The sequence below is a fragment of the Schistocerca nitens genome, chromosome 1, assembly GCF_023898315.1.
Source record: "Schistocerca nitens isolate TAMUIC-IGC-003100 chromosome 1, iqSchNite1.1, whole genome shotgun sequence".
Lineage (NCBI taxonomy): Eukaryota > Metazoa > Arthropoda > Insecta > Orthoptera > Acrididae > Schistocerca > Schistocerca nitens.
The window spans coordinates 355524401-355549838 of record NC_064614.1 but is presented as its reverse complement, the minus strand read 5'-3'; the positions used below and the strand labels follow the sequence as shown (position 1 = coordinate 355549838).

Sequence of the window (25438 nt, the reverse complement as noted above, 5' to 3'; positions counted from 1 at the left end):
AAATTTATTTTGGTGACCAGTTACTTGGAGTTGTTGAAACTTTTCAATTCTTTGGTATTTTACTTGACAACAAACTAACTTGAATGCCCCATCGCCGCCGGCTCAAGGCAACGTACATGAAGAAGCTAAAACTCTCCATTTTCTTAGTAAGTCCTTGTGGGACATGGACCACATGGCTGTTCTGAAATTTTACAGAGTGCTGATTTTATCCTGCTTAGACTATGGACGTGTTGTCTGTGGGTCAGCAGCACCGTCTGCACTGAGCTTGCTGCATCCTGTTCATCACACTGGCATGCAGTTGGCAATGGGGGCCTTCTGTACGAACCCTATCGACAGTCTCCTGGTGGAAGCTGGTGTCCCACCACTACGGGTTAGACGACAGTGGCTTCTGATAATTACACAGTGACAATCTGTCAGATGCCTGCTCTCCCATGTCACTCAACTCTGTTCCGTAACCAACAGTTCAGACTGTTTGCGCATTGCCCAAAACTGCGTTTCCTGTGGTACCATCTTCAGAAACCAATCTCTCCACCTGACAAGAAGCAGCTCCCTTCTCCAGTGTCTATCAGTGACAGGGCTCCCTCTTGGTGAACCACCTTCCTTGAAATTCACAGACGAGACACATCATACCAACCCATGGCTGAAGGAACCACAGACTCTGGGTCTTAGTGCTGCCTGATCTTCTCTTGCTACATGCACTGCAGATAATCCTCACAAGAATATCGACTGCCAGAAGTTGTGAAAGTGAAGAAAAAGAAGAAGAAATTCTCATTGAAGGCAACTGCGGTGACCACTGAGGCACCAGATTACCCCATGCAGTCACTCCAAACTGGTGTTAGATAATGGTGATACACCCCACCAGTGACAGACAGTGATCCTGGGGCATGACTTTTAATCATGGCACCTACACACCTAACCAGGGCACCCTCAGCATGATGATCTTATGGAACCACAATGGATGTTACTCCCCTGCTGTAATGCAAGATGCCACCCATACCCGCAACTGCCTCTAGCAATTCACCGGTGGCTTGGCGAAACAGGCTTGTTAGAGGGATATCGTGGTGATGCTGGAAGACCTCAAACATGATGAAATGCTGGATTTGAAGAGAGAGTTCTCGAGCGCTTTGAGGAAGCACCTACAATAAGTACTCGAGCGGTTGGACGTGGCATGAGGGTCCCTCATCGATTTATTAGAGCAAATTACCTTCACTTTTTGCAAGAAACTCTACCCAGCCTGCTGGAAGATGTTCACCTGGACTTACGGCTATGCATGTAGTTGCAGCAGGATGGGGCATCCTCACATAACAGTCCTGCTGTGCACGGATATTTAAGTGAACTCTTCAACGGATGGGTAATTGGCAGAGGTGCTCATAGGATCACCAGACCTCACACTACCAGACTTTTTCCTGTGGGGTTTCTTCAAGGTTCTATTTCACCCACCCAGATGCAAACCACCTAGAAATGAAGAGGAATTAATGGATCGCATTTAACATGCCGCATATTACATCAGGGCAATGCCAGGAATTCTAGAAACAGTTTGGCAGAACACCATTCGACATTACCAAGCGTGTGTCATGTCAGAGGGTTGCCAGATCAAGCACCTGCTTTAAGTAAACGATGTCCTTGTTCCTGGTACTTCTTTCATGAAACTACAATGGATGTGTCGGGACCCCAGCGGATTCGCCTCCAGACTGGAAGGCTGGCATGCTATCGCCGAGCGTGCGAGCCATCTTGCATACATAGCAATCCCCAGCAGGCAAAGCATTTGCAGTCATGCGTTGTCCAGAGCATCCAGCAACAGAGCAATTCTGCAGCCAATGGGAGCACATGGCACCAAGTTTCTGTAGTGTAAAAATTGCGCATTGTCAATCTACTTAACATTAGTAATTTTGGTTGCTACTGGCATTGGCTATCCAGGGTTAAAATTTCGTGACACAATTTTTCTCTACCCTGTGCCCCTTGATACACATTTGGAGGCTGTGGCTGTTCAGATAAGAGCAAATCAGGATTTTACCATCTGCAATGTTTTTCTCCCTCCCGATGATGTCATATCCTAGGCTGTACTGTCTGCATTACTCGGTCAGCTCCCATCTCCTTTCCTAGTCTTGGGCGACTTCAACTCCCATAACCATATTTGGGGTGGAACAATGATCAATGGCCATAGTAAAGATATTGAAACTTTATTGGCACAGCTTGACCTTTGCCTCTTGAACTTTGGTGCTCCCACATACTTCCCCCCACTGATATTTCCTTTTTCAGCCCTGGTCTTCTACCATCTATCCACTGGGGAGTCCACAGTGACCTGTGTGGTAGTCACCACTTCCCGATCTCCCTGCCCCTCCCTCAGCATTGCTCCTCTGGATGTCTGCCCAGATGGTTTCTCCATAATGCTGACTGTGATTGCCCCAACCTCGGATTTGTCTCTTAAGTATCCTTTGGTCCAAAAGATTCCACTGACCCCAAGATTTTTCATCACCTGTTCTGGCCATCCTTGAAAAGTATTCGGATTCAGAACTGGTATTCACTGACGTCTCAACAGTCGATGGACAAACGAGCTTTGCACGCACACATGCATGGTGCAGTGAACTCTACTTTGTCAGACAGCTGCAGTGTCTTTACTGCTGAATTGATGGCCATTAAAGCCATGCTCATTCTTGCACTGGAAACAGTATCCTAATCTGTAATGACTCCCTTAGCAGCCTTCAGATTATAGACTAGTGCCTTCTCCTCACTCAGTGGTTATAGCTATCCACGATCTTGTCTCTGACTTCCATCAAGCTGGATGACCAGTCATTTTCGTTTGGACCCCCAGTCATGTTGGGATTTCTGGAAATAAATGAGCTGAATAGTTGGCCAAGCTGGCCACCAGACTGCTGATTCTGGAAATGGGGGTCCATAACTGGACCTTTGATCATTTATATGCTGACCACTTGGGTTGTCGGGTGTTCTGCCGGATATCAGCGTCGGACTTGCACGATATTTCGGTCACGTAGCTCGTAACCTTCATCAGGTGCGACCTGAGACTGCTCCTCGAGTGGACCTGGTCCAGTATTTATGCCTATGGCCTTCCCCCTCCACCAACGGCTGCAGGCGCTTCCTCTGTGGTCCGCGCCCATTCCCTGCGACCAGCTGGAGCGCTGCTGCTCCGTTTTCGGTCCGCTGCTGTCTTTTTTCTGGTTTTGTGAGCTTTTTTTTTATTTGCATTTGGGTATTCCAGGATTTGCCTTTTGCCTCCTCCTATGACAACCACTCCCGGTTTGCCACTTAATGGATGAAGGGACAGATGACCTTGCTGTTTAATCCCTTTCACTCCCAACAAACCAACTAACCAACCAACTGGAGACCGGATTGGTGGTTTACTGTCTAACAACGATGATGAACAATGTAGTTTGACCCTTGTTTCAATATCACTTTCACATGTTAAGCACATCATCATTGTACTAATCATGTACATTGTCTACACAGTCAAGCGTATCCAATGTCACACATTCCATTGACTCACCTTGCAGAAATGCTAATATTTCATCTGCAACTTTGACGACTGTTGTTTTGTGCAATGTTTACTTTGTTTGTCATTGCCATTGCTCTGCTTTGTATCAAGACCACTAGCACTATTGTGAGTTAATCTTTGACTAGACAGTTCATCTGTGCTCCATAACTTTGTGCTGTGCTCACCATTGGATACCTCCAGTCCCATCTCCTGTAGCCAGTAGCAGCCTATATCGTGGTTGTGTGCTAGACAGGATGTGGGGCGTGGAATGCCATAATTTTTTTAGTTCTTTCATAGATTACGAAGTATGCAATAACTACAGCAAAAAGTATAATTATCTGTAAAAGTAGTGCAGGTGTGTTCTTGGGCAGTTTCACACATAATTGGCTTTTCTATGAAGTTGAAGCACTCGATGAACATGCATTCAGCCAGGTAACCAACGAAATGTTCGGTGCACAGAAGTAAAATCTGTTCTTGTCAGATATATACAGTTACTGCATTTTAAGCTGTGCTCTTAGGATCCTGCCTAACCACACCCCCGGAAGGAAACAGAAAGAAAATTTTGATGACCCATATATTGTGTGAGAGCTTAGGTTTTCGTGTAATTATACTGTGTTTATATTAATTTAAACCATTAATTTTTCATATGTGTGTGTTTGCACTATTTAACAGTGGTGTTGCTATTAGCTGACTACATCCCATGTCCTCTCTGAATATCTGCTGTCATTGGCTGCCAAGATCCCATGACATGAGCTATGATTGGCTGACATAAGTGCATCACCAACACAATCTTGATTTCAGTGCTTTGGAAGCTGCTGTGCTGTATTTGGAGGAATTTGTATTTATACTTTCATTATAGGAAAATATGCTGTGTACCTGTTGCTGAGCATCAAAGATCTTTGCAGAACACTCTGTTTTTTGCTGGTTTTCATTTCCTAAAATGCTGATAAGTTCTATGCTGGTGTATAAAACCTTCACCATTCAGGGGATTGATAGGTTTTACAGCTCTGATGGAAAGTATTTGTCACTTAACACATTAAAAAACTTTAGCCCGGGGTATAGTGTATTTCACCCAGGAATAAGTGTGCATTTAACAGGGAAATCTGGATTTTTTTCCCCTTTGCCTGCATAAACACCTAGTGATAATGATATTCATTTTGAATTTTCCTGTATATTGAAATAACCCCCCCAGGAAAAGCAGTCTACATGCTGCTGTAGGCCATCGGAACTACATATTTTGTGTCATGATGTGGCAGTATATCCTGAACAATTTTAATTTAACCACACAGCCACATACTCTTCAATCGGTTACTCAGAACTTGCCTGACAGTGGCTTTTTTGCCATGCACTGTCAGTCATTGCTTCTGACTGTAGATGTTGAGGCTTTAGCTTGATCCTCGTAGGCATTGTCAGACCTAATGGTAGCTCTGCTCTCCTTTCTGAAAATTATTAAAAAAATGATAACTGCTGCCATTTCAGGGGATGTGAGATACACAGTTTTCTATGCAGTTTAATTACACTGCAGTTAGAGAAGTGAACATTGTATTCATAAACATGTATCAGTTTGCTACAATACTAGACCACTGAAACTGTTTAAGTAAAAGTTGCCTACTTTGTTTTACATGTGAGACAAGGTTAGATACCCACTCTTTCACCATTGGCAGGTACCCTTCAATTCCTTGATCGTGTCTGAGTAGTTACAGACACAACCACTTAATGTTGCATTTAATGCTGTTACTACAAATGGAATGGCTTTTACCTCAAGAACAGGTATTTGCATTGATTCTAATCCCACTTCTCGTAACTGCAATCCTTCATTTGGTGTTGCTTCCATTGTGTCATGTACATCCAAATGTTCAGAAAAGTTTTTGACTTACGTCATGCAAGAAACACTCTGATGATTGAATTACCTGTGACCCTTTTAGTGTGGTATCAAATGAAGCCTTAAAAATGTATTGTCTGTTAGTTTTTGTATTGGACCCTAAGACGAAAGCCAACAGCAATAGAGTCACAAGGGTTGCGAAAGCTTAACAATTTTGTAAAGTAGTAAAGAATTTGCCACACAGTATTGCTGCTAGTAGTCTGTCACTGAGGTGATTGTTTTCTGTAAAGTGTTACCATTCTTTTATCATATGCTGCTTCTCCTTTACAATTAATGCCAATATATTACTGCATGAAATGATCTGCCACAGTATATTCATGTCTTGTTAAATTAAGCTTTTTGCTGCTGTGGACATGTATACACATGTATGCTGTTCCCCAGGTGTTGTGAATGTGTATACGCGTCACTTGGATTTTCCTACACTGCTATGGACAAATGAATGTGTCCCCAGTTGCCTACCTCTTACTGCTGCGGATGAATTACTTCCCTATCTTGGTGAATAAAAAAATTTCAGCTATTTATCATACAACATACGTGGTGTGCTATTATTTCCAGAAAACCTCATTTTGATGTCTTGAATCATTTATGAGATATGACGATTGTTATGACCACTTGATTCATAATACGGAAGTACATGGATGGACGCGTCACGCACCACTAATCTTTAGATATAAAACCAAGTAACTCTACCAAAAAAAATTATATATCATTCTGCTCTCAGTTTTAACTACACTCCTGGAAATTGAAATAAGAACACCGTGAATTCATTGTCCCAGGAAGGGGAAACTTTATTGACACATTCCTGGGGTCAGATACATCACATGATCACACTGACAGAACCACAGGCACATAGACACAGGCAACAGAGCATGCACAATGTCGGCACTAGTACAGTGTATATCCACCTTTCGCAGCAATGCAGGCTGCTATTCTCCCATGGAGACGATCGTAGAGATGCTGGATGTAGTCCTGTGGAACGGCTTGCCATGCCATTTCCACCTGGCACCTCAGTTGGACCAGCGTTCGTGCTGGACGTGCAGACCGCGTGAGACGACGCTTCATCCAGTCCCAAACATGCTCAATGGGGGACAGATCCGGAGATCTTGCTGGCCAGGGTAGTTGACTTACACCTTCTAGAGCACGTTGGGTGGCACGGGATACATGCGGACGTGCATTGTCCTGTTGGAACAGCAAGTTCCCTTGCCGGTCTAGGAATGGTAGAACGATGGGTTCGATGACAGTTTGGATGTACCGTGCACTATTCAGTGTCCCCTCGACGATCACCAGTGGTGTACGGCCAGTGTAGGAGATCGCTCCCCACACCATGATGCCGGGTGTTGGCCCTGTGTGCCTCGGTCGTATGCAGTCCTGATTGTGGCGCTCACCTGCACGGCGCCAAACACGCATACAACCATCATTGGCACCAAGGCAGAAGCGACTCTCATCGCTGAAGACGACACGTCTCCATTCATCCCTCCATTCACGCCTGTCGCGACACCACTGGAGGCGGGCTGCACGATGTTGGGGCGTGAGCGGAAGACGGCCTAACAGTGTGCGGGACCGTAGCCCAGCTTCATGGAGACGGTTGCGAATGGTCCTCGCCGATACCCCAGGAGCAACAGTGTCCCTAATTTGCTGGGAAGTGGCGGTGCGGTCCCCTACGGCACTGCGTAGGATCCTACGGTCTTGGTGTGCATCCGTGCATTGCTGCGGTCCGGTCCCAGGTCGACGGGCATGTGCACCTTCCGCCGACCACTGGCGACAACATCGATGTACTGTGGAGACCTCACGCCCCACGTGTTGAGCAATTTGGCGGTACGTCCACCCGGCCTCCCGCATGCCTACTATACGCCCTCGCTCAAAGTCCGTCAACTGCACATACGGTTCACGTCCACGCTGTCGCGGCATGCTACCAGTGTTAAAGACTGCGATGGAGCTCCGTATGCCACAGCAAACTGGCTGACACTGACGGCGGCGGTGCACAAATGCTGCGCAGCTAGCGCCATTCGACGGCCAACACCGCGGTTCCTGGTGTGTCCGCTGTGCCGTGCGTGTGATCATTGCTTGTACAGCCCTCTCGCAGTGTCCGGAGCAAGTATGGTGGGTCTGACACACCGGTGTCAATGTGTTCTGTTTTCCATTTCCAGGAGTGTATAATTTTGATATCTTGTGTACATTTCATTCACTGTAATGTATAAATCAACCATACGTGAAGTTCATGCAGTGCATTTTTATCTCTATGAAATCTTTAAAATTTCATGCAATGTTTTACTTATTTGACACAGCACGGTAGCTATGTCGCATAACAAAAGGAAATTCACTTCTTTATAGAGTGCAGATATCAGACTGTAAGATGCGCAAAAATAAAGTTTTTTCAACCTAATAGTTTTTGAAAAATCAGGTGATAAGTATATCAGTCGGAATGCCATCTCTCAGCAGTCACCAACATTTGGTGAGCAGTCCAGCCATAACAAAAGCAGCCTTGGCATGGAATGGAAAAAAACTCATGTATAGCAGTGAAAGGGTTAAAGTGTTTTTTGATTACTGTATGTTTTAGTTTACTTTCAGATACCTGCATTTCCCTTGAAACTGTGATTGTATTGGTAATGGGTCTTATGTTGAATTTAAGCAGCATAAGATTCTGTTTCCCCATGCCTGTGAATGCACCTATTTCTAGGCTAAACTAGTCACATATTTCATGTTTCATATTACTGAATGTAACACTCAGAAATTATTGTTTTTTCAAGATTCTCCCTCCAAAATTGGATAGTTTTGGTCGAGTCATTGAGCAGCCTGTTGACACTTGGGAACCAAGAAGTGGAGTGGCTTTAGCACTGGCACAAATTGCTCCCCTGTTGAAACCTACATCAGTTTCAAGTCTTATTACATTCTTTGTGTCAACGGGTTTGGGTGACAGAAGCCCAGAAGTGCGCAAGAATATGCTTGCTGCAGCTTTGGCAGCAGTGGACTTGCATGGAAAAGTGAGTCAGTGCTATTGAACAAATACAAATAAATATAAGCAATTCTTTATTGAGTATCTAGCGCTAAGTTATTTTTTTAGAGTTCTCAATTTCAATTAGTCTGCAATAGATAAAACTTATTTTCACTAAAATATCAATATTATTACATATGGTGCAACTCAAGAAGATAAAATAAGCTAAACATCAATACTGGTAACTAAATTTGTAATAATAGCTGAACTCTATATTTTCAGGAAACTGTAAACAGTCTTCTGCCAGTTTTTGAAGACTTTTTGGATAAGGCTCCAGATTCTGGCAGTTTTGATGCTGTACGCCAGTCAGTTGTGATTTTGATGGGTTCCTTAGCACGACATTTGGAGAAGGATGATAGGAAAGTTAAACCTATTGTTGGGAAACTTATTGATGCTTTGTCTACCCCATCACAGCAGGTCAGTTCTCATGTTAGTTTTATGTCAGAATGGTATTTGATATTTTTAAGTATGAATATGAGTGATCTTCATTCTCTTTGGCTGTAGGTACAAGAAGCAGTTGCCAATTGTCTCCCCCCATTAGTCCCTGCTGTAAAAGATGATGCACCATTATTGGTTCAAAAATTACTCCATCAGCTTTTAGAATCAGAAAATTATGGTGAAAGGAAAGGTGCAGCATACGGCTTGGCTGGCTTAGTGAAGGGAATGGGTATCCTTGCACTGAAGCAGCTGGATATTATGAACACTCTTACAACAGCAATTCAAAATAAAAAGAATTTCCGCCACAGAGAAGGTAAGTGATATTGTTCATCAAATTTTAATAGTCTTTAAAATGAATAGACAGATGTTTTGTATATAATGAATGAGTTAACTGTTTTCAGTACTCATAAGTATTACAAAATCTATATTTTGTTTTTAATGTATTTTTATCTTGGAAATATATTTGTTAATGGCATTCAAATGAAATTTGATACTAGGAATGACACCTTGTTTGTGGTCAGGTCCTGTGTGTTGTATCTTATATCCCACTGTTCTAGTGTTTGTGGTTTGGCGAAAAAGAGCAGTATTCATTTGTAAAGATGTAGCATCAGATAAGTATTGAGTGGGTCTGCAAAAAGTCTTTTTATACTTTGGTAGGTAGAGCACAGCACTTAAATGCAGAGATCCTGGATTGAATCTTGAACTGAGATAAGATGTTAACATAGCATTGCTAGTACTCACCTAACTTAACAGATTATTCATAAGTAAGATGACTCATTGTGTTGAAAAATTGAAATTGATTTGTACTTCCAGTCACTGTTCATGATGCATGATGACTGAATTTTCTACATATAGGAACAAAGACATTAATAAATATGAGAGTGTATATAAATGGCCAGTAAGTAGTCATCCACATGTTTTGCCAGACCGTTACAATTTACTTAAACTGCCTTGTGTGGCATAGAAATCATTTTCCATATTTGTGCCTTTTTACTGCTCGGTAAAGAAAAACCTGGTACAAAGCTAATTTTGGACCATAGGAAGACTGTGCAATAAATATGATCTCTATCGACTCCAAGAATTGTAGAAATGTTCTGTCATGCTGTAGTGAGGTGATCAACATTCCCGTTGTAATCAACTTTCTAGCAGTATATCAGAAACCATGATCATAATTTTCTGTACTCCAAGTATTCACAGTCCTTTGATCCTCCCATGAAACTAAAAACTACCACCATGTATTTTTGGTTCTTTTATTGATTATTTTTCATTAAAATATCTCACTCTGTTGATTCACACTTATTCTTTGGATCAAAGTGATAATTCCATGTTCCAATGTTATAAATGATTTAGAATTGTCTCAGTTGAAAGCTGAAACCCTTTTATTTGCATCACTCATCACAAAAGTGTTCCTGTTTGTCTTTCGCATAGTAAAGCACCAAACCTGATAAAACTTTACTGACGCATGTTTCCTCATTCTGTATGTTAAACATCAAAACTCACAACTAATTTTAATTTCACTATAGAACAACAATAGTAAGCCCTTATAATAATAGCAATAAGCCAGTAATGTTGGCATTTGCACGGCTGAATCACAAAGAATGCTGTTGAGGACCTTCTTCTTCTTCTTCTTCTTCTTCTTCTTATTTCAAAAAAAGAAACGTTGCAGTAGGCAACAATACTCTCAGAACTCCATTGGTAACTCTCGTACTACCTCCCAAATGTACTTTTTATATGACGGGGAGGAACATTGCATTAACTTACAATAATTTTAAAAGAAATAATGTTACTCTGTTGTTGCTTAAAATAACCAACGTAACCAGCATAGTGAGAAGTGGTTAGTATCTTGACTTTGTCATTTGCTTACTTCACTGGACATGTGCCTTGTGAAACTGAATTTAGTAACACAACAGGTCGTGCAGCACTTAGCATACTGGACTCACAAAGAGGAGGTGTGGGCTTCAAATCCCCGACTGATTATCCTGATTTAGGTTTTCTATGATTTCACTATAATTGGTTAAGATGAATGCCGCAGAGATACCTTCAAAAAAGGCCCCGCCAATAAGGCTTCCGTGGATAGGGGAAGGATAAGGAAGGGCACAGCTGACTTCTTTCCTTACCCTTCCCCTAGACAAGGAAGCCTAAATCTCCTTTCTTTGTTGATTTTTTTAATTTATTAGACATTTTACAGAATTGATAGAAACTTACTTTATATATCCGTGATTTCATAGTAGTGTGACAGTAGCTCAGTTTAAAGGTATGCAAGGGAGGATAACCAAAGAATAAGATAATTTAATGAATAAAGAATCTTTTAGTGTAACAACACAGAAAGTTATATGAATTTAAAAGTGCGAATTATGAGATATCTGTCAGAATATCTATATTTTCTGTTCTCTTGCCATATGGGTATATTTCTGTTTGCTTGCTTACTAATTCTATCTGTTGTTACCACTTTCAATGGAAATTTGCTTTAAAATGACACGGACAGAAATGTATTTACACCTTTTTTACCAGAGGACCATTGTAAATTTTTGAAAGTAGAGACTCTAACATGACAAAACTCTTTGAAGAGTAGTTTTTTTAAAGAATGTAGAGATTAAATCTATCTGTTACTTTCAGGTGCTCTGTTTGCTTTTGAAATGCTGTGCCAGATGCTTGGGCGCTTATTTGAGCCATACATTGTTCATGTCTTGCCCCATCTTTTGCTGTGTTTTGGCGATGGGAGTCAATATGTACGTGATGCGACTGATGACACAGCTAGAGTTGTAATGAGTAAACTGTCAGCTCATGGTGTGAAATTAGTGCTTCCATCTCTCCTAGCAGCATTGGAGGAAGATTCTTGGAGAACAAAGACAGGTGTGTTGGTGATCTTTTTCATGATTTACTACTGGATACAGTTTCATCTTTTGAATTTTTTTTAATACCTTATACATCAAACATTATTATCAATGAAAATTTATGAACATATTTTTAGAAATGTAGCATATTGTGAATAATAAATAACGAACAATCCATGAGATACTATTCTGTTTTCCATGTACGAGACTGTTTCCCTCAGTTCTGCAGCGTGAGTGATGAAATCCAGTAAAGATATGTCATGTAGGAATATCTTGGAGTATAATTCCTTTTAGTTTCCTTCCTGAGGGTTTTATGTATATTTATTTGTTATACCTTTCGTGGAGTTTATTATTTTCTGAAAAGTAATTGATATTCAAAAATAATTGTGTAATGTTTCTGTCATTGCAAGTCATTTATATATTTAAAAAAAAAGTGAACAGTTGTGAAATCACAAAATTATGAAGTGCAGGGGTATTTCTGAGCCTTTTGCAAAACAAGAGTATTGTCATATATAGCTTCAGTTTTTCTCAATGAATGACCACTGGTTCGTGTAATCTGTGTTTTTGATCCATACTAAGTGAAGTGCCAGCATTCTCAAAACTTTGGGAAAATATAATATGCTAGCAACTTCTTACACATCTGACTACAAATAGTATATTGTGAAAGTACCAGTTTGGATTTCTAAACAGGTTCAGATATTAACAAGGTTACTGGTATAGTGATCTGTCAAAGGCATTTGTCTGTGAATCGCAGTTATCTTTTTTAAGTAAATTAAAATACTGTTCTGTCTTTGGAACTTCTCCAAAATCGTTTGTCATATCCATCCAATAGAAAACAAAGCATGTCAGTAGGAAAGAGCTCTTATAAAATCACCAGTTGTAATTCAACTAGGAAACCGTTAGGTGTGGCCTGCCATAAGGCCAACTGTAAGACCCTTACTTTTTATGGTGTGTGTGCACACTCTCTGCATGCCTTGTTCATCAAAAAATGCCATTTGCATTGCTATTGTCGCAGTGTGCTGCTTACAGTGTCAGTTCAGAATGTTTGAAACAATTGATCAGCCTGCAGCAAAGTGCATAAGTAGGTGAGAGCTTTCAAGGACGGATGGGAAAATAAGCATGATGAACTGTGATCAGGCTGACCATCAGTGGTTTCAGAAGACTTGTTCAAATTCATGGACAAAAAAATTCATGAATACTAGTGATTCGTAATTTAAACTTTAGCATTGGAATTTCAGAATGTGGGTAGAACAACTTTGCACAAACTTGTTTCTGAAAAGTTGCATTTTCGCAAACTGTGCACACATTGGGTTCCCAGGCTGCTTACTGAGAAACACAAAATGGAACGATTGGCTTGTGCTCTTGATTGTTTGGACCCATATCATGAGGAAAGTGGTAAATGTTTAGAGAATATTGTCGCAGGGGATGAGATGTGGATTTCTCACGTGACCTCAGAGTCTTAAGTATCAGCCAATGGAATGGTTTCATATGGCACCGCCAGTCAATCAAGGCCAGGCAGACAATCTCAACACTCAAGGTTGTGGCACTCATGTTCTGGGTAAACATGGAGCCATATTACTCAAATTTGTGCAGCGAGAGACGACAATAAACGCTGCTGCTTACTGCGCCACCCTGTGTAAACTTCTCCGTGCAATACAGAAACTGCGTGAGATGGTGCAGTGGTTAGCACACTGGACTTGCATTTGGGAGGATGATGATTCACTCACTCATCTGGCCAACCTGATTTAGATTTTCCTTGATTTCCCTAAATCACTTCAGGCAAATGCTGGGATTGTTCCTTTGAAAGGACACATCAGATTTCCTTCCCCATCCTTCCCTTACCTGAGCTTGTGCTTCATCTCTGATAACCTCCTTGTCGACAGGATGTTTAACAGTAACCTCCTCCTCCCTTCCGCAATACAGAATAAGCGATAATGCTTTCTAACATATGTAGTTTTGTTACTGCATGACAATGGCAGACCCCATTCTGCTATTTGAATCCAGAATCTGATCAGATCTCTTAAATTGAGGCAGACGGTGCACCCATTGTACAGTACTGACTTGGCACTGGACGGTTTTCACTTGTTCTGCTAGCTAAAGGAGTTTCTTGACAGTAAATGCTTCACAATAGACGACAAGTTGAAAGAAGCAATTAAAGACTGGTTATCCTCACAGATGATAGGCGTCTTTGACTCACAGGATGCAAAACCTTGTAGAACATTATGACAAATGTTTAAACAAATTGGGAAAACTATAAAAATAGATATACTAATCAAGAATTAAATAAAAATAATTTTTTGAAATACACACATCCAAAAACGTTTTGCATCACGTCGGTTCTGAGAGTTCCGGAACCTGTAGAGAAAATCGGAATAGAGATAAACATAAACATCTTTTCCGCCCTTTTTTGCTCACGAAACCCACACATTACATGTTGTACCACCATATAGCGAGACCTACAGAGGTGGTGGTCGAGATTGCTGTACTCACCGGTACCTCTAATACCCAGTAGCACGTCCTCATGCATTGATGCACACCTGTATCCGTTGTGGCATACTATCCACAAGTTCATCAATGCACTGTTGGTCCAGATTGTCCCACTCCTCAATGGCGATTCGGCGTAGATCCCTCAGAGTGGTTGGTGAGTCACATCGTCCATAAACAACCCTTTCCAATCTAACCCAGGCATGTTCGATAGGGTTCATGTCTGGAGAACGTGATGGCCACGCTAGTCGATGTCGTTACCCTGAAGGAAGTCATTACAAGATGTGCACAATGGGGGCGCAAATTGTCGTCCATGAAGACAAATGCCTCACCAATATGCTGCCGATATGGTTGCACTATCGGTCAGAGGGTGGCTTTCACATATCTTACAGCCATTACGGTGCTTTCCATGAGCTCCAGTGACGTAGGTCGGCCCCACATAATGCCACCCCAAAACACCAGGTTACCTCCACCTTGCTGCACTTGGTGGACAGATGCGACACTCATCGGTGAAGAGAATGTGATGCCAATTCTGAACGGTCCATTCGGCATGTTGCTGGGCCCATCTGTACTGTGCTGCATGGTGTCGTGGTTGCGAAGATAGACCTCGCCATGGATGTCAGGAGTGAAGTTGCGCATCATGCAACCTATTGTGCACAGTTTGAATCGTAACATGATGTCCTGTGGCTGCACAAAAAGCATTATTCAACATGGTGGCATTGCTGTCAGCCATAATCCGTAGGTAGCAGTCATCCACTGCAGTAGTAGCCCTTGGGTGGCCTGAGCGAGTCACATCAACAGTTCCGGTCTCTCTGTATCTCCTCCATGTCCGAACAACATTGCTTTGGTTCACTCCGAGACGCCCAGACACTTCCCTTGTTGAGAGCCCTTCCTGGCACAAAGTAACAATGCAGATGCGATGAACTGCGGTATTGACTAGGCATGGTTGAACTACAGACAACATAAGCCGTGTAGTTCCTTCCTGGTGGAGTGACTGAAACGGATTGACTGTTGAACCCGTCTGTCTAATAGACACTGCTCATGCATGGTTGTTTACATCTTTGGGTGGGTTTAGTGACATCTCTGAACAATCAAAGATACTGTGTCTGTGATACAATATCCACCGTCAAACCTATCTACAGGAGTTCTGGGAACCGGGGTGATGCAAAACTGTTTTTATTTGATGTGTGTATCTGTGAACCGTTCATCGCTAACATTACCAAATACAAATTTTAGTTTGTTTATCAATGATAAAAGCATTGCACTATATAGCAAATAAAGTACTGTCTTAGATGGAGCAGTTAATGTCATTTCCATGGACATTAAAACAGAGAATAGACATGAATAAGTTTTAATTATCACATATGAAATACCTCCATTGTAAAAGACTGCTTTTCGGATTTTCAAGAAACATTCCAACACAAACTTCACCTCAGTGTCATTCTGGAAATGTCTGCCCCAGAATTGTTTCTCCATCTGAGAAAAGAATTCTTTTGACAATCTTCTTTTACCTTGTTGTGTGATTTTTTTAGTAATATACACCTGTCAGGTTTTGCCCCATACATGATAATCTGTTAGCACACACTACAACAGTCCAAAGAAAATATTGTGTGTCATCCTGCATGATGATGGTTGGGTCTTCATCTTTTTCAGTGGCAGTGGTGAATCCACATACCGTACAATTGCTGAGGCACATACACAGATCTTTACTTTAAATGAGGATGTTGTCGCGTGCACCCTCACACATGCGCGCGCGCGCACAACCGCGCGCGCGCACAACCACACACACACACACACACACACACACACACACACACACACACACACACACACATTCACAACTGATATGTTTCTGCATCAAATAAAAATAAACAAAGCTGTCATACTTCACTTACTTTCATTCCATAATGTCATATGGGGTTAGTACTGTTGAGTCATTCCATGTCAGTTCAACTGAGTGCTTCAGCTCATAGTCTAAGATTTGGCTGAATTTTAGCACGGCAATGTTACCATGTGTGGAACACTCATATACAAAGCATAAGGTTCCCTTAGAATTAGTTCCAGAATTACAGCTTGCAAAAGAAGGTGGCGCGACCCAGAAAATGCAATGCGTACTTGGCAGTCAATCTTCAGAGCCAAGTTCAGGGCTTGATAACTCAGGAATTATTCTTCACAGTCCAGTGAAACTTTTACTACCTAGTAATATCCAGTTAGAGAACACACTCAATGTGTCAAAACACCAATAACATGTTTCACAGGGAAAATTAAAAAATGTCAAAAACGTGATCAAAAAAATTGTAACATGTTAAGAGATACATATGAGAGAGTCATATTGCAAGTGACCACCAAGCCAAATATAATTCATTCAGCAAAGGGATAATATTTTTATAGTCTGCCTGATGTGTACTAAACACACAATTGACACATCATTCACACATACTGAGTCACAATCACAGGAAAATAAATAAAAAAAAAATTGAAAAATCACCAGGAAAATGTGGGTTTTCAAAGTGTGGTGGCACAAAAAGGACAAGTGATATCCAAGCCAAATTTCATACACTGCATAAGTAGACAACAATGTAATACAGGCCCATTCACAGCATGCCAAACTTCATGCGTGCAGGTCATGGCCTGGCCTGTCTAAGCTCTACTCGTAACTTTTGGGAAGGGCTCTGTATAGTGCGACATTTCATTTAGTTATGTGGTGTGTTATTTTTCATTTGGCTCTTCAATTCAGAATTGTGGTAACAGTGCGGTTTACTGTTCACTATTTTTCCGTAATATGAAAGATGTTCACAGGAATCAGCATATATTTGCACAAAAGGAGATAGTATAGCGGTTTGTCATCACAAGTGTTTAAAAATGAATATAGATGAGACTTATCAACATCTATTATGCTGTCATGTCAATGATGGGTGCTATAAACTTACTGTGAAACAATATTACAATACTATGGAAAAAGAATTTAAAGAAGTTGATAATGAAAAAGCAAAAAATTACGATCTTCGATGGATAAGATTCATTGTTCAGTACATCAAGAAGCACTTTGTACTAAATTAGCAAAAATGCTGCACATGGAGAAATTGTTGGTATAAACAATAAAATTTATGAGGTCACGTGCATTATTCCACTGCTAGTTCCATCAGTTTTCAATGTAACGGAAAGAAGAGTGTGGAGACTTTATATATTACTGCAAAATATGCTGGTTAAGTCAAGAGATGTGCTCAGAATGATTTTTCAGTTCAAAACTCACTATTGTTGTATTTATAAAGGGAAAAAAATGGAGGAATGACAAGTAGAAAATCTGGAATGGATTGCGGACCTCACATTCTAAATGGACTTGACTGCACAATGAACACAGTAAGACATTCCCAGATTAACAACTACTTCATTCTGATTTTATGGGGATACATTTAAAAAGAAGATAGCATTAAGGAATGGACACATACTGACAAACACGGTCCAGTCCCTAAACTCAGTACTGTTAAGGAAAACACGAGATTTGAAGAATTCATTGTGACCTTGAAAGAATTACAAAGATAGTCTCTAAAGTGTTTTGAGGACACTATCAATCTTATGTCTATTTTCGACCTATCTGAGAGATCGTTTCGTGTTTCAGTTGAAAGTGCCCTGTGCATATGCAGATGTAACAGATTGACCTGCATGATAGTTTCCGTTTTAATGATAAATCTGTTTGCGTTAAAACTGTCCAGGACTTCTACATTGTGTTCTTCAGTTAGTGTGTCCACGTCTCCATAATGAGGTTGCAAAAGTGCTACAATATTTCAATCAATATATTTGTGTGAGAGATGTTTTTTTATTTTGAAACTAAATAAATCACTATTATTACGTGGCCACTTGAGTGTGAAAATCTGTGAACTGTGTGCGTCTGTCTGAATGCCGATAGTTTGTGACAGATGGAAATTATATTATGTCTTCAGCAAATCAAAAATAATAAAATAGCATTGAAAAACTGTTTTGTGCAGGACCAGTGTTGCTGAGAAATGTGAAATACATAAACAACCCGTATGCAGTGTGACTGCAATGCCATTTAAATGTGGTGCGTTCAAAGTTTCCCCCTCTTCAAGCCAAGAGAGCATGGCATGGCAATGGGAGAATGAGTGCTGAGTGCTGTGGCACTCGTGCCTGAGCATGCCACGAGCTGAAATCTTTTCTGCCCCAATGTAATGTGTCTCAAAATTTTAATGTGTTATTGCACGACACTTGTGTACAATGAAAGCTGGCAGAGATATATTTAAGACGTGACCACTGTTGCAGAACACAGTTTTGAAAAAAAAAAAAAAAAAATCATAACCTCTTCTGCCTGGTGTAATCACTAAGCAACAACGTATAGGTAGATTAACACAAACTGTCATTAATGTTTAATGACAAAAACCAGTCGCTAGTGACTAGAGCAAATATTTTCCCATCCTGTAACTAGACAGTCTGTTCTTTGAGTGGCAATATGTACTCTCTTTCTGACACAGTAGTAGGCACTGTAACCATCATAAGAATATGTTCAAAAGGAATCCAACACGTCTCTCAAGTGTGGCCTGTGAAATGATCTTGCTTGTCCTCCTGATGCCATGAAGTCCACTAATACCTCACTTTCTGCTTCACTGTAGTCTGCGACACATCCTAAGTACCATTTGTAATCATAAATAGCAACACTACAGCAAACTGGTTGTATGTTGCCACTTTTGCTTCTGAATACAGTGCCAGACATACTGTGAAGACACATGTTGTGAATGAACCTATAATGATAATAAGACAGTCTGCTCATCTGTGCATTGTCAGAGTCCACCGGAGAAAAGTGATGATGGCTCACTGTGCCTGCAGTAGTTTTAATGTGTTCCAGTCTGCAATTTAGCAACTCTTCAGCAGATTTCACCTCATCTTTGAAACATAAAATGACTGTATGCAGGAGATATTGTTCTGTACCCAGGTAAATAATTGAAGAAGTGTTGGAGCGTGGCCTTCTGTAGGGTTCTACAGACTAGCTTGTGCTGCCATGTACTTAATGGTAGCACCAATACCGCTGCATACATTTTTACCATGACTTACTGCAAAAAAAAATTCATTTTGCATGATTCTGAAAATCATGGTAATGCATGCATAAGTTTTTGAGATTTTTTCTAATTTTGTACTGGCTAGCTGCCCCATCACTGAAGTGTTTTGCAAATTTAAGTGAGGCAGTTTGTTTTTAACATATGCCACGAGAGTGTGGATGTGAGCATGAACTACAGTGGCATCATGAATTAAGCAGTCACTAAAAACACACAAGTTCATGGCAGACACACCACCTGATAGATCTCTATAGTAAATCACAAATGGTTGGAGAGTTGCTTGGCAGTTGTCCCAATGATATCCTTGAATAGCAGCTTGCACTATAAATGCATAATTTTCAGAAAAGCTTAGTTTATTATAATTTTATCTTGTATCAAATGCAGGTATGCAGATTGCACTGTTGCTGTAAAGCTGTGTGCAGTCAGTTTGTCTGGTGTTTTTTTTTTTTTTTATTTATTTATTTTATATTTTTTCATAACACAGTTTAACAAAATCTCCCACTGTACTTCACTTTGTTTCAAGAGCTGTGTGATCCATGTGTGTCCTTTGGTTATAAAAAATAAGATTGTCCTCCATAAGGAGCTTGCCACACACACACACACACACACACACACACACACACACACACACACACACACACAGCCCCCAGGGGGCTCGCCACTCTTTGGCGAGTTCGTGCTTGGCTACCACAGGGCCCCACCCTTTGCAGCACTTTTTCTCTTCCTTGCTGTATGTCTATCCTCTTGCTATTCTTTTTCCCCTCCCTTGGGGAACATTGGGAATGTTCTGCATTCTGTCACTGACCTGTGAACAGTGTCAACTTTCTTTTTGGCTCCCTTTTCCTTTCTTTATTTCCCAAATTGCCCATTGGTCTCTCTGTCAGGTGTTAGGGAGGTGTGACCTGAGGTGTGAACAATCACCTAAGGAGGGTGTGCCCCCTTGTGAAGGGGCCCCTCAGTTGGAAGGAGCACGCCATTGGAGACTCTGGCAATCATGGGGGATTTCCTTGTGATGCGTCAATCATTCTCTCCATCAATGTCGATGAAACGTAAATGTAATGAGACTACTGATTCGAAGATCCTTCCCACTGCACCACAGTTCTGTCTGGTATCCCATACTGAAGACGGTCAGTCCTTCACCACGGTCAATCCGTTTATTATTCAGAAAGGTGTTGATGCCATCGCTGGCCCTGTGAAATCCTGTTCTCATTTCTGGAATGGCCCTTTGCTTTTGGAGACGGCTTCTGATTCTCAAGCACAACTACTTGCTGCCTCGCTTCTCCATGGCTACCCTGTTTGTGTTGAGGCACTTAGAACTTCGAATTCTTCCCTTGGTGTAATTTACACAGGCTGCTTGATGGTCTAACCAAGGCTGAAATACAATCTTACCCCTCCGATCAGGGTATCATTACTGTCCATCGTGTAATGAAAAAGGTCGATTCCTCCTTGGTGTCCACACGCACTCTTTTCCTCACCTTTGATAGGGTGGTGCTGCCGTCCAAGATTAAAGCTGGCTATGACATCGTCACAGTCTGGCCATACATTCCGAATCTGATGTGCTGCTACCAGTGTCATCAGTTCAGTCACACTACAACGTCTTGTCGCCACCCAGCCACATGCGTAACCCTTGGCAGGGATGCATATGAGGGTGAATGTTCGCCTCCTCCTCCCTGCTGTATCAACTGCAATGGCGGCCATGCTGCCTCCTCTCAGGATTATACCATGCATCTAGATGAGCAGGCTGTTAAAGAGATTCAGGTAAAGGAAAAAGTGCCTTACCCAGTAGCTCACAAGTCACTGGCTAGTCGCTAACCCTGTGTTCTCCCATCTGGCACCTATAGTTCAGTTCTTGTTACGCCTCGCTCCATGAAGGACGTGGTCACGCAGACATGTGACCTCAAATTTGGCTCTGAGGTTGTGAAGTCGCCCAGTGTCAAGGTAGCACCACTGCCCCCCGTCACATTGTGCAACAAACCATCAAACTTTCACCTAAAGGGGCGAAGCTACCCACTACATAACCAGCAGGCAGGAAAGGACAATAGTAGTACTCCCGAGAAGACTTGCTCCGTCTCTCTAGCCAGACAACACCCAAGTCTTCCTCTAACCAGAAGGGCTCGAAGAAGTCTGCTGAAGACACAGTCTTTTCCTTCACCAGCTCGAAGATCCTGCTCAGCAGTGTTGCCACGTGGTCACTTAGCCCCACCAGCCTCTGTCTCTCGAGTGCGCACCACCAACCGTTTTTCAGCACTGGACTCCACAGACTGACCACACAAGCATGCCTTGCTTCTGTGGACCCCGTGGAGCAGGAGCCTCTTGTTTGTGTGTCCTGTAGTAGCGACTCTCCACCGGCTGTCCCTCTGCAGCCACAGAGTTGACACCCCTATATCTCTTCCTCCTCATGACTGTCCTCCAATGGAACATTCTCGGCCTTCGGTCCCACAAAGAGGATTTACGGCTGTTTCAAGCATTGCAACATCCCCATGTACTCTACCTTCAGGAAACAAAATTGTGTCCTCAAGACCGCTTTGAGCTTTCACATTAACTAACAGTTGTTTTGACCTTCCCCCTAAGGTCAGCATCCCATCTCATAGGGGTGTTATGGTGTTCATACGGGATGACCTTCATAGTCAACTTATCTCTCTGACTACCCGTCATAAAGCTGTTGCTGTTTGCCTTTTCCTTCCCCACCTGACTTTCTCCCTCTGTATCATTCGTGTACCTCCGTCGTTCGATGTCACCAGGGCAGACTTCCTTCACCTTATTGGGCAGCTACTTCCCCCATTTTTGCTACTCGATGACTTTAATGCGCATCATCCCCTTTGGGATTCTCCCAAGACCTGTCAGAGAGGTGCCCCCTTGGCTGACCTTCTTAACAAACTCAACCTCTTCTGCCTTAACCTTGGAGCACCCACTTTCCTTTCTGACTCCTCGCACACCTATTCCCATTTGGACCTATCCTGTTGCACCGCCCAGCTTGCCCATCATCTTGAGTGGTCCGTTCTTTCTGACGCCTACTCGAGCGATCATTTCCCGTGTGCTCTCTGTCTGCTGACGCCTACCCCATCCACATGCATGCCCAAATGGGGGCTTACTATGGCTGACTGGCAGCTTTACTCCTCGGTGGTAACCTTCGCAGAGCAAAATTTCCTCAGTTGTGATGGATGTCCAGGTGGACTATCTCACCAACGTTATTCTTACTGCTGCAGAATGTTCCATCCCCTGCACTTCCTCTTTACCACATCGTATCCCAGTCCCTTGGTGGACTAAGTCAGGCCGCAACACAATTCGAGCACGGAGATGTGATCTCCGCGTTTTTAACCGCCACCCTACACTGGAAAACTGCTTTCATTATAAATAGATGCATGCAAAGTGTCGTCGAGTTCTTCGGGATAGCAAAAGAACTAGTTGAATTTCATTCGCTAGTTCTTTTAACAGTTCCACACCTTCCTCTGTGGGCCAACCTCCGATGGCTCTCTGGAACCAAGATCCATTCCCCCATTTCCGGCCTGACAGTATGTGCCGATGTCATTGTGGATCCTGTTGCTATCTCCAACACCTTGGGCCGCCATTTTGCGGAAGTTTCGAGCTCTTCCTACTATCACTGTGCCTCCATCCATCGGAAATGAGTGGAGGCAGCTCGAGCGATAACATTCCCTTCTCCGAATCATGAGTGCTACATTGCTGCCTCCACCATGAGGGAGCTGGATCATGCTCTCAGTTCACCCCAGTACTCCGCCCCAGGGCCAGACGCTATTCGCATTCAGATGTTGCAGCACCTCTCTCTAACAGGCAAGCACTTTCTGCTTAACACATACAACCGCATCTGGGCTGAGGGCATTTTTCCAGGACTCTGGCGTGAAGCCACCGTCATACCCATACGTAAGCCCAGTAAGGACAAAAACCTTCCTTCCAGCTACTGCCCCATCTCTCATACCAGCTGTTTTTGCAAGGTGATGGGACATATGACTCATGCCCGTCTGATGTGGTAGCTCGAGTTGTGCCATTTACTCACGAATGCACAGTGTTTTCGAGTGCGGCGTTCTGCAGTTGACCACCTCGTTACTTTGTCCACCCATATCATGAATGGTTTTCTGCAGAAATCCCAGACTGTGGCCATGTTTTTTGATTTGGAGAGGGCCTATGACACCTGCTGGAGAACTGGTATCCTCCGTACTCTTTACACTTGGGGCTTCCGTGGGCGCCTGCCATGTTTTCTTCAGGCATCTTTACAAGACCGAGATTTCAAAGGGCATGTGGGTTCTGACTTGTCGGACACCTTTATTCAGGAAAATGGTGTGCCTCAGGGTTCCGTCCTGAGCGTCATCCTCTTTGCTATCACCATTAACCCTATAATGGCCTGTCTCCTGCCGGGTGTCTCCGGCTCCCTTTTTGTTGATGATTTTGCAGTCTATTGCAGTTCTCCACAGTCCTATCTCACTGAGCGGCGTCTTCAGCACTGTCTTGATCGTCTTCACTCCTGGAGCATTGCCAGTGGCTTTCGCCTTTCCACTGACAAAACCATCTGTATGAATTTCTGGCGGTGCAAATGGTTTCTCCCACCATCTCTACATATTGTGCCTGTTGCCCTTCTGTTCATTGACACTACATAATCCTGGGGCTCATGCTCGATAGGAAACTTTCTTGGTCCTCCCATGTCTCTTACCTGGCAGCCCACTGTACGAAGTCCCTCCATGTCCTACGTGTCCTCAATGGTACTTCTTAGGGTGCCGATCAAACCACCCTCTTCCATTTGTACTGGTCCCTTGTCCGTTTGAAACTCGACTATGGGTGCTTTGTTTATGCATCTGCATGCTCATCCCTCTTATGCCATCTCAGCACTATCCACCATTGTAGCGCCTTTTCACCAGCCCGGTTGAGTGTCTGTATGCTGAAGCTGCTGAACTACCACTGTCCTACCACTGTAACTTTCTCCTCAGCAGGTACACATGCCATTTGTCTGCCATGTGTGGCCACCCCTCCTATGCCACCTCCTTTGATGATTCCTTATATTGTCAGTATGGGGCTCGTCCCTCTTCTCTGTTTCCTCCTGGAGTCCGCTTTCACGACTTTCTATGGTGGCCTCACTTCTCACTACCTGCAACTTTCGCAGTGGGTGTGTACCCTTCACCACCTTGGCTTCGTGAAGCGGCCCATGTTGACCTTGGCCTTCATTCGCTTCCTAAGGGCTCTACTCCAGCTTCAGTCTATCGCCTTCAGTTTCATGACCTTCGCATGGAACTTTGTGATAGTACCTTTGTATACACTGATGGCTCTCGGACTGACCGTAGGGTCGGGTGTGCCTTTGTCATTGGCACCCGTGTCATTCAGTATTGGCTTCTGGCACACTTCTCAGTATTTACAGCCGAGCTTTTCGCCTTGTATCAGGCCACGGAGTACATCCGGCGACACAGCCTTCCCAATTATGTCCTCTGCTCAGACTCACTCAGCGCACTCCAAAGTCTTTGTGCACTGTACACTGCTCATCCCTTAGTGCAGTGGGTTCAGGGAAGCTGTCACTTACTCACTCTTGGTGGAGCCAATCATGTTTCTGTGGGTCCCTGGTCATGTCAGTCTCCCAGGATTTGAGGCTGCTGATGCTGCTGCCAAAGCTGCAGTCCCTGTATCTCAGCCCGCAAGTACCTCTATTCCCTCCAGTGATCTCTGCGTTGGCATCTGTCAGGAGGTGGTGTCCCTTTGGCATTGTCAATGGTCCTCCCTTCATGGGAATAAGCTTCAGCTTATTAAGCCTCTCCCGGCACTTTGGATGACCTCCTCTTGTCCCTCCCACCGGGAGGAGATTATTTTAACTCAGCTTCATATTGGGCACCTCCTTTTCAGCCATTGTCATTTGCTCAGTGGTGCTGCCCAACCACTTTGTATGCATTGTGCCCAAATTTTAACTGTCTGCCACTTCCTGCTGGAATGCCCTTTTTTTTCTCAATTTACGTTTCAGCTTAGGTTTGCCATCTGATTTATCAGCCGGTTTAGCAAATGACGCACGAGGTGTCTACCGCGTTTTACTTTTTATCTGCCGAAGCAATATGGCGAAGGCCATTTAATTTTTAGTTTTGGACCTCCATTTTTGTACGTTTTTTTTTTCCTCCTCCCCCCACGTGCCTTGTGGGACTGACATAGTCATTTCCCTCATCTCTGTGTTTGTGTTCTGTAGTTTTCACTAGGTCGCATATGACCTCAGTTGGTTTTTGGACCCTAAAACAAAACAAAACTAAACAAAACAAACGCGCGCGCGCG

The 25438-nt window shown here is 42.9% G+C and overlaps 1 protein-coding gene across 1 annotated transcript in view; it reads left to right on the top strand.

The window, feature by feature from the left end:
• LOC126248822 (eIF-2-alpha kinase activator GCN1) overlaps positions 1-25438 on the top strand; it is a 282568-nt gene that overhangs the window by 177106 nt on the left and 80024 nt on the right. Inside the window, exons 20-23 of the mRNA XM_049950239.1 lie at positions 8120-8353; positions 8587-8781; positions 8869-9115; positions 11419-11655. Coding sequence (XP_049806196.1) covers positions 8120-8353; positions 8587-8781; positions 8869-9115; positions 11419-11655 — 913 coding nt within the window. The remainder of the gene's footprint in view (positions 1-8119; positions 8354-8586; positions 8782-8868; positions 9116-11418; positions 11656-25438) is intronic.